The sequence below is a fragment of the Erigeron canadensis genome, chromosome 7 (genome assembly GCF_010389155.1).
Source record: "Erigeron canadensis isolate Cc75 chromosome 7, C_canadensis_v1, whole genome shotgun sequence".
NCBI classification, from domain to species: domain Eukaryota; kingdom Viridiplantae; phylum Streptophyta; class Magnoliopsida; order Asterales; family Asteraceae; genus Erigeron; species Erigeron canadensis.
In genome coordinates this window covers 11,021,315-11,031,714 of record NC_057767.1, presented here as the reverse complement: position 1 = coordinate 11,031,714, position 10,400 = coordinate 11,021,315, and the positions used below count along the sequence as shown (strand labels likewise).

General features: G+C 33.7%; 1 protein-coding gene across 1 annotated transcript; it reads right to left on the bottom strand.

Moving 5' to 3' along the window:
* Nucleotides 1-1,953: 1,953 nt before the first annotated feature.
* Nucleotides 1,954-9,660, bottom strand: LOC122606785 (probable acyl-activating enzyme 17, peroxisomal). The gene is made up of 14 exons (XM_043779639.1): nt 9,339-9,660; nt 7,783-7,912; nt 7,412-7,680; nt 7,097-7,301; nt 6,956-6,996; nt 6,733-6,858; nt 6,509-6,582; nt 5,828-6,048; nt 5,042-5,136; nt 4,530-4,746; nt 3,440-3,565; nt 3,262-3,360; nt 2,343-2,555; nt 1,954-2,250 (listed from the first exon to the last, which is right to left on the bottom strand). The coding sequence occupies exons 1-14, from the start codon at nt 9,599-9,601 to the stop codon at nt 2,140-2,142; spliced, it is 2,190 nt and encodes a 729-aa protein (XP_043635574.1). The 5' UTR covers nt 9,602-9,660; the 3' UTR covers nt 1,954-2,139.
* Between the last annotated feature and the right edge of the window lie 740 nt (nt 9,661-10,400).

Below are 10,400 nucleotides of genomic sequence, written 5' to 3'. Positions count from 1 at the left end.
ACATAAGGAAAAACACTCTTCAATTAGCTTTAACTAAAAGAACATCAAAAGTGGTCATCAAGAACCAATGTACTAAGAATATATATAAAGATTTATGAAGCAGAAACTTACTCATCAAGAATTAGTACTTGATCTTCGTACGCAATGCAACTTCTTTATTTTTATTATTATTAACATATGTTTATTTTTATTGATTGGTATAGTTTAATATAAAAGTAAGCTCTGTTTGACGACAGTTAACTATTAATAATACATAGAAACTATATAAGAGAACTTACCAGATTTTTTCATGTTTTTTTTGCTATTTGCAGGACACAACCATACATGGCTTGGTCAATGGTGAATGGGCGAAACATTTTATGAGTATTTTGATAGATGGTCTGGCTATTCAGCTATCAAATTTTCAAGTTGATAGGATGTTTTGAGACTACTCATCCATTGAACGGCTTGAGAATGTTTAAGTCTTTAGTTATAAGTTGAGTCAGCTTGCTCACTTAAATTAGGTCAGTTTGGATGTCTAAGTTGATTCGGTATTCACATATATTAATGTAATAATATAAGAAGTTATTCTTCAAACAACATTAATGTAGATTATAGCATTTGATCTAAGTCGAAAATGAAGAACTAAAATAGGATGAACAATCTTGGCAATTACAATTGTACAAATGTCATAAGATGCCTAATTTACTTCTGGTTATTGAAATCAACCTTACGATAAGCATGAAAAATTAAAGGTACAAAGTATCTATCTAATTGGGCAAAAAAATCAAAGCAACTTTAAACCATAATAATCCCCCCAAATCTATAAATTCCCAGATCTATAATAATAGAAAAACATATATAAATATAAATTGTATAAACATATATGCACATATATTATAACAAAAAACACGAATGAGCTATTATTACAAAAGAATAATTAAGTCATTCTTTTTCACTTTTAAAACTTGCGATTAAGGCTAATAGTTACACTTTATTACTTTTTCGTTATTTTGTATTGGTATTCTAAATATATTACGAGTAATAATAATTATTAAAAGCATATAGGTAAGAGGGATATTTTTTTGACAAATCATATAAACTATAAGTATTAATGCTGTCATTGATAAAAGATGAAAATGATTAAATTTGATTTAATGGTTATAAATCAAAATTGAAACTCATCCAAGGATTCCTATTTGTTTAGGATTGAATTTAGAACCTTGTTATATATATATTGGTAGGAAAAGGGAATATAAGGTTGTCCGGCACCTAAGCTTGTGGAACTCCTCACATACTAATATTTTATTATTTCTTTTTTAATGAATGTGGGCCCCATGATTTTTATTGATTAAAAAAAACAATATTTGAGTTTTCCATATCTAAGCTTAGATACCCGACAATCTTATATTCTCATCCCTATATATATACTCTCAAAAAAGTATACATACATACATCGATGCTAAAAAGGAAATAGAAAACAAAACTTGGACGGCGAGATCGACATTACAACACTGGAAACCATCAATGCCGGACAAACTCGTGGACAAGCGGGGGTTGAAGTTTCTGACAAAGATGACCACATACCATGTAGGCTGTAGCCTACTAGACTACGTCTCAGAGACGCTGGGCACAAAATATATTGAATATTGAACAATAAGTACTAATTAGTTATACCCCATTATTAATTTAGTAATTATATATTAACTTTATTAAACATTTGCAATGTGTCTTAAAATTTATGAATATATATGACGTGATTACGTGAATAGTTAGTACAAAATTTCTTGGATTAATGTTAACCAATATAATTTTCATGTTTTTGTTGATGAAAAAACGCGAGTTTATCCCATGTTGTTACTTACAGAAAAATTTGTAAAGAAATCCAAACATCATAAATATATAAGCATTTGCAAATTTGCAACACTAAGATTATGGTAGGGGTTCTTTTTTTTTTAACTGTTATATCAAAAGTTATTCCAAATGATTCGGTTTATATTAAAGTTAATCAACGTTAATATAAAAATGCTTTCAAGATTAAAAGCCGCCACGTATAGGTATTCTTCTAGTACATGGATGCGGATGAGGAAAAAGAAACCACATAACTTAAATATTACGTATGATGTATAACTTTGCGATAACCAATACATCATTTCAAATTCACAACTTGGAATACTCACGTTTCTGGGTCAACTGTTGTCGCAAAACCCTCCTCATAACCTTGTTTGTTGCTGTCCTAGGAAGTGACCCAAATGGCACCACATCAGAAACCTGAATACCAAAATGTCAAAGTCGGAATTCATTTGATGTCAGAGCTCTACAAATATTCAACAGAATAGTTTTAAAATAATAATGTGATATACCTTAAAAAGAGGGTTGAGATTCTTTTGCAAAGCCAAATTTAATGATCCCTTCAACTTATTTAGGTCGGGTTTCAAACCATTAGGATCTTTGAAAACAACAGCTATAACCAACCTCTCTGGCCCACCACCAGCCGGTGTAGCCCCTATAGCTGCTGTCTCAAGGATCATGTCATCAACTGAGTTGCACACGCGTTCAATCTCAACTGAACTTACCTGCATAACCATCCATAGTAGATCTTAAAGATGTTTTGTTATCTAGGTGTGGCAAATTGGGAGAATTCAAAAATGTTCATAACTGGCCAGGTTGTGTTGACCCGAAAAAACTGTCTGAATATTTATTTTTAACTTCATGTGAAATTATGATTGGAAGATAGCTAATAATCTAACTATTTGAATAGAAATGATCTGAGAAGGTTTTATGCATTACAACTACACTTCCGGGTGATTTTTGATCCGTTTTACCAATTCAACCCCATTTTTTTAGTTTTCCTTTTTAGCTAGCTTGTTTACTTCACCCAATATTGGATCGACAATGCATAAGCGAACAGGTTGAACTCGCCACATTACTAATATATAGGTTTTTTTGTAAAGCTCATTACTAATATATAAATAATTCAAATAAACAGCAATCGTAGTCATCTAACTTAAAGAAAAATGAAAGAAAACTTAGTTGTTTAGGATAATAATGGCTGATTGTTGGCATCATTGAATTATCTGTTGGCAACTCTGTAGATGAAAACAGTGACGAAGCTAAATTTCTTCGAGTTACCACCTTTTTTTGACAGTTCAGAAAGAATGCTACAAATATCAACTTTCAATTCAGAAAGTCATCACTTTCACAACAATATACCACCACGATCTGTTTAGAAAGGACGACACAAGAATGGTGTCAAAAATATGTGAAAGATCAAAACCATACCTTAATACCCCCAAGATTCATGGTATCATCTGCACGACCATGGGCTCGATAGTATCCTTTAGATGTAAGCTCAAATACATCCCCATGCCTTCTTAGAACCTGTCATGAAAAGATTCAAAAAAAAAGTAAATTCAAAAATCAAACCCAAATCGTGCTAAAAATTAAACTTTTTGCCTACCTTCCCCTTCCAAGAAGGCATTCCTTTGAAGTAGACGCCATAGTGATTAGCATTTAATAGCGTGTTTGATGCTCCAAACATGAGGGGATTTAGGGCCAATTCACCAAATCCGGGTACCTTTGGTGGCTATAATAAAATAAAGATATTAAACATACAAGAGCCAAATACAACTAAATTATGGCTTAAAGCCTTTTACCCAAAAAAAAAGAAGCCAAACAACCCATATTTTTTAGCTTTTAGGATAAATAGCACCAAATCAGTCCATGACTGAATGCAAAAAAAACTTTCTTGGGTAGAGGTTGCAAACGGGTAACTCGTTTGAGTTGGGTAAGTAAACCAAATGTGAAACTCTTTCGTATCTCTCAAAATGAGGGAGGGTTGACCTGAAAATTTTCATGTCGAAATTTTGGAATATGATATGATCCCACATCGGCCAAGTATGGGATTGGTTGGTGGTTTATAAGCCTAGGTGTCCTCTCCTCCTTTGAGCTAGCTTTTGGGAGTGAGTTCTACACTTATGGCATGATGCGAGCCTATTATGGGATGGGTTCATATCAATTGGTATTAGAGCCAGCCTTACCTATCGAGGTTCCAACGCTCGGAGTGGTGGCCTATGGAGTGGTGGCTTAGACCCAAGGAGAAGGGTGCCAACCGTGACCAACATAGGCGTGACCAACGAGGACGTTGGCTCTTCAAAGGGTGGGGTATTGATATCATCCCACATCGGCCAAGTATGGGATTGGTTGGTGGTTTATAAGCCTAGGTATCCCCTCCTCCTTTGAGCTAGCTTTTGGGAGTGAGTTCTACACTTAGCTTATGGCATGATGCGAGCCTATTATGGGATGGGTTCGTATCAGAATACTACGTTTATAACTCTCATATTATTCCAATAAAGCTACTATTATTTCTTGAATAAAATGATTTTGGGATGTTTTATGGATTATAATACACTTTGGGCGACTTTTGACCCAATTGTTTAAGAAAGCTTTTACGATCTACCAGTTGACCCACAAACATAAAAAGTTTCCAAACACACCCATTCTTTGGGTTAAGAAAGATTGTTGGTGATTAATGGAAAAACTCTGCTTACTAAAGGGCTTCCATCCTTGTCAAGAATAAACAAATTACATCCCAAATTTGGTGTGCTGAAAGCAGATAAACACTGAGGCTGCAGTAGTGATCCGGTAATAAAACCACCACCAATTTCTGTGCCACCACAATACTCAATGACCGGTTTGTAATGAGCTCTTCCCATCAGCCAAAGGCATTCATCTACACTAGACGCCTCACCGGTAGATCCAAAACTCCTAACAAATTAAAAGAACCGAAGAGTTCAGCTTAGAAAATGAACACGATATGAAGTATAGGTGAGAAAAAAGGCTGGTTGGGTTAGAATGATAATTCTTTTTAGAGGTTGGGTTAGTTCGAAAAACATTTCCTACGACAGGTTTACACTTTTATACACCAACTAATGTCAAAATTTCAAAAATGATGAAGCGCCACTATAATACTACCATACTAAATGGATTCAGTTTGTCACATCTAGATACTAGAGTCAAAAACTAGGTGCCCAAAACGTTAATGTAAGAGAAAAACACTCACCGGATGGTTGACCAGTCAAAGCCGGCTGTACTATTCTTAGATTTCCATGCCCTTACGATACTTGGGATCACTCCCAACATGGTTACTTTTGCATCCTAAAATGGAAGAAGCTATGGCGTTAATATACGTAAGGAATATATACATATGCAACATTAATTCATGAGGGTAACATACAAACACAAAAGGTTAAGTAAAAGATTGACAAGATAAGTAGGTTGAATAGCGGGCCACAATGAATGTGGGTAAATTAGGTCATTGTGATATTGGCCCAAAAAACATTTTTTTGTACAATTCTTTTACAACTAAGAAGTGTGTTAAAAACAATATATTGTTTCAATGATGATATAAAAGATTGGCATAAACAACCAAGGAGGTTTGTGTCACTACCAACAGACTTCAGACGAGCTTCGACCTTTTGAGAAAGTTCCCTGATAACTAAAATTTTGATTGTACCCATTATATCAGTTGGAAATTAGCCCTAATTGACCTATTCATGCGGGAACAAATTTTTAACCCCAAACTATTTAAGCAAGCTAAAATGATGAAAATAGATGCCTTGCTGTCAGATCAAGAGTTGAGAAAAGAAATGTGGCATTAAAAGAAATCGACTATATGAAAAAAGTAGTAAGCAGTAACAAACGTTCGACCCATTTAACCCTAATTCATTTGACCTATTTCTTATATTTACTCATTTGACCTAGATGTAATAGAAGATAACATGAATCAACCTGTTTAAAGATAAACGCATCCTAATAGCCACCTCTAGTAATAAGTTATGAAATCAACCTGAACAAACTTGGCAAAGCCAGGACCGAGGGGAGATCCATTATACAAAGCAAGTGACCCTCCATTTAGCAAGGAAGCATATATTAGCCAAGGACCCATCATCCATCCAAGATTAGTGGGCCATGCAACCACGTCACCTTTATGGACATCCATGTGGCACCAACCATCTGAACCAGCCTTAAATGGCGTTGCAAGGGTCCATGGAATTGCCTTCGGTTCCCCTGTAGTAGTATCGTAGATTAATTCTTGTTCCATAATATTGACATTTTTTATGGTACTTATAAGTTTAGGATCACAAAAACTGTGTACAGAATCCATAACCTTGTATGTATTTAAATACTGAAATTGAGACACATAATTAATTATAGGGATTAGTTTCCTCGAATGTAAGAAACTTTGAACGAATATCTATTGTAGGAAATAACTAAAGTTGTGTGTATTGTATGTAAACAACTTTGAAATAATGTTTATTGTATGTAACAATTTCGTTTCAACCAATTAAAATCTGACAAGTGGCACCTGTATATGGTTGCCACGTATGTTTTCTTACATACAATAAACATTTTTTCAAGTTACTTACATACAATACACATAACTTTAGTTTTTTCCTACTGTAGACATTCGGTCAAAGATAGTTACATTCCAGGAAACTAATCCCTTAATTATAAGAATATATCCTACCTGTAGTTCCTGAAGAAAAGAGGATATTTGTAAAAGCTTCAATGGGTCGTTCAATGCCAACAAACTCAAGGTTCCTGTATAGGTTGACTTAGTATTTCAGAAACAAAACTCACCTCGCATCAAGATGCAAAATTCAATATATATAAGATATCAATAACATTTCATGAATGATAGAATGTCATAATATTAAGGTTTAAGGGGGGAAATAAACGAAGAAAACATACTTGTAACTTTTAGCTTTTTCAAGAAAATCATGCCAAGATATATCACCATCACGTAATTTCATACTAAAACTAGATCCTCTTGTAGGAATGACGATTGCCAAAGGTGATTGAGCATCAACAACTCGGCTGCAGAATTTACATGTGAAACCCATATGTGAGAATGTTGTTTTCTTTTGAAAATATAAAGCAAAGATGCTCAAAAGGGCATGAAAGTCCATTTCACCTGTACAATGGAAGGCTTCTTCCACCACGAATGATCAACTCCTGACGTAAAAAGAGATGTTGATATTGTTAAAGCATATGCAAATATATAGATATCCATTATTTCAATAGTTAAAATAAACCAAAACACATAAAAACTAACCTGGGTAAAAATTGCTTTCGCTTTAGATATTTTAAGTCTTGTTGAAATCTCATTTGAAGCAAAACTATCAGCAATAGATACAACTACATAGCCGGCTAAAACAATTGCAAGATATATCACCACGGAGTTGACATCCATAGGCATATCAATTGCAATTGCAGAACCTATTTCCAATCCTAGTGTTCCAAGTGCATATGCGACTAGCCTAAATACATTATGAAAATAAATAAAAATATATACGATATAAAAACATATGATTTTGTTTGTTCTGTTTTCCGTTGACATGAATAGATCAAAGATGAGTGATTAGCATACCAAACCTCTGAACGCAGTTTCTCAAACGTCATTCGGTTGACTGGCATTTCATCTTTTCCTTCATCACGCCATATTACTGCTATATCACTCAAATTTCTCTTGCCACCCAAACTTAAACAATTTCTAGCTGGATTTACATAAGCTCCAGGAAGCCACTGACCACCTGGATGCAATAATTGGCTTTCTTCAGACGGATCGTCGACTAATATGCGTTCTGGAGGCACAGAAAATGATATGTGCATTTCATCAAGAATGGTTTTCCAGAACACCTAGCCATCAAGACGCTTGAGTACACGTTAATATTCCACACTCTCAATGACTACAATACAATATATAACTCAACATCTCACAAATTAGACCACTAGGTGTACCTGAAGATTGGAGACTGAAAACTCATGAAAATCAGAGTAGCTTGAAATGGGATCTTTATAATCCGGACCCAAAAAGTCCTTTCCACGTCTCTCTAATAAACTACCGATATTTGTTAACTTTGCATCATCCCTAACAATACAAGTATAGAGAAACAATTAACATCAGCTACAAATCACGCTTTATCCACAAGTTACAACATATTTGCAAAAAAGAGAGCATGTATTCATATTAATGTAGCCGTTTTTTGTAAAAGATACAGTGGAGACTACAACGCGACCGAGACTTCCGAGTCTCCGACAATCACCATTATATCGTTAAAGTGATATTACAATGAACATCTTTGAAGAAAGTGATGAAACTTCAAAGTTGACTACAATTTTATTTCTGAACAAAATATATCTGTGTTTTGGAAAGTATTTTATAGCAAACTCAAAGGTGGCAAAATCAAGTCTGTGATCTAAGCATTCCAGTTTCAATGGGTAGCCTTGTTGAACCGATTGAAAAAGGTATACAAAAATTAACGACTTTATACCAAGATTTTAAAAAACGATGCTACAAGTAAGCAACCAAAGCCTATCAGTTACATTCTCATATTTTAGCAAATAAATAAATAATCTTCAACAAAACATGTGCAAAAAATTTTCAAACTGTTACTGAGTTATCTATCAAGGTTCTGTTAGTCTTCGATTAAGTTTTAGAGTGGTGTTTTGCCAATTCTTTTGTAGTCAATCTTGACTGGTCGACGTGAAGAAACATAATGGATTTCATGGCCTATTTCAAGATTCTATGTTGACTTCTTCAAGATAGTCTCGAGTTTTTTCAATTGTTCAATACTGGTTATTTGCTTCTAACTCGAGTCCTTTTTTTAAGTTACAAAGTAAGAATTTTGAAACCTGTTTTGCGACATAGATTTAGGGAAATGCTCAATTATTGTACTTCAAAGCTTCAAAAGGCTCCTTGCTTCTTCACTGTATGTCTCTTTCAAAAATGAATCATTCAAGATCCTCTTCAATTAAATCTCAATAATTTTTCAAAACAAATATCTTTTGACTATCCCCCCTTTTCCAATTCAGTCCAAAAAAAGAAGAAGTGACCCCTCATCTTTTTTTGCAACCCAGTAAAAAAAAAGTAAGTTATTTATCTTTGTCCTAAAAAAATAGAAGAAATTATCCGGTAATGTGGTTTGTCGAATTGTCGTTGAGCAGCCCCATAGTTGTCGTTCGGTCCCCATGGTTGATTATTTCATTTCAAGTTCATCCATTTGCCACTAGAAATCACAAAAATACCTTAACTAGCCATTTTGGTCATCTTTAGCATAATTCAGAAAAAAAAAAAATTGAAAAACAGGGTATTCTAGTATTCTAAATCATAAATGGACAAAAAATTGATAAAACAACTCATCACAAACAATCAGTATAATCTACTCTAATAAGGCAAGAAATAATTATATAAACTCTTAAAAACCCAAATACTCAAAACAAACATAATTAAGCACTCCCAATTCTAACTTAAAATACAACTAAACATAAAAAAATAAAAATACAGAACAACTTACGGGTCGGGTAACCAAGCAGGTGGGTCAGGTCCAAAATCTAAGTAACAACCATAATACATCATCTGATGAAACGAAAAGGGAAGGTCTGGGTTGAGAATTCGGGTTGAAATTTGCTTCCATGTTTGAGGAGTGGCAGGCCCATATTCCTTAATTATTTCAACAAGTTTGTTATGAAGTTGAGTTGCAGTTTCTGATGATATGCCACCACCCTGCACGTTTACTATATCTGTTATACATATTTTATCCAATGATTTGTACACCATTATTAAAAAAATGTTTTGAGATGTTTTTTTTTTGTGTGTTTTTGACAGAATCAATGTATGTTTGTTTTATGTTTGAGAAGAGTTCGATTTGATGATGTGTTAGAAAGAAAGATAAGGGAGACACGAGTGTTTGAGTAAGGTGACCAATGAATACTGTTACGTACTGATTTTGCCATTTTGGTGTGTTTCTATATTTCTATTTTGTAGTATAGTATAACTACTTGAAAATTAACAATCTTACTATATTTTTTGATTTCAAGGTACATTATTTATGTGTCTTCAGAACAGATACTAAAAGAATCTTTTAAGCCAATGATAATTAGTTTAATTGGTTAGAGGTATCCCAAGTTTTATCCAAGGTTTTGAGTTCGATTTTTAGAGATGACAAGTCTTAGAGTTTTTCTTCCGAATACTTGTAACGGCTCATTGTCAACATCTCGTTGTCTAGGGTACGTGCAAGGCTTCACCGTTATACGGTGAGGTTTCTCTGATGCCGCATATATACCGACTAAATGTTCGAGAAAAAAAAAAAATCTTTATATAAAGTTGCTTAATACGACTAGTTATATATGTAAGGGGAATTTTGATTCTTTAATTAAAGTCAAAATACAAAGATCACTTTTAATTTTAATACAAGAATTAAGATGTATCTAACTTGACCTTGTTGAAGACATCCTCTCCCATATAAGTTCTAAAGAGAGTGTTTAGTAGGAGTGAATCAAAGAGAATAGAAATGTTAAAGCGAATGAATATAGTAGGTAAGTGAATGAGTATTTGGAAAGAGAATAGATTTTATCAT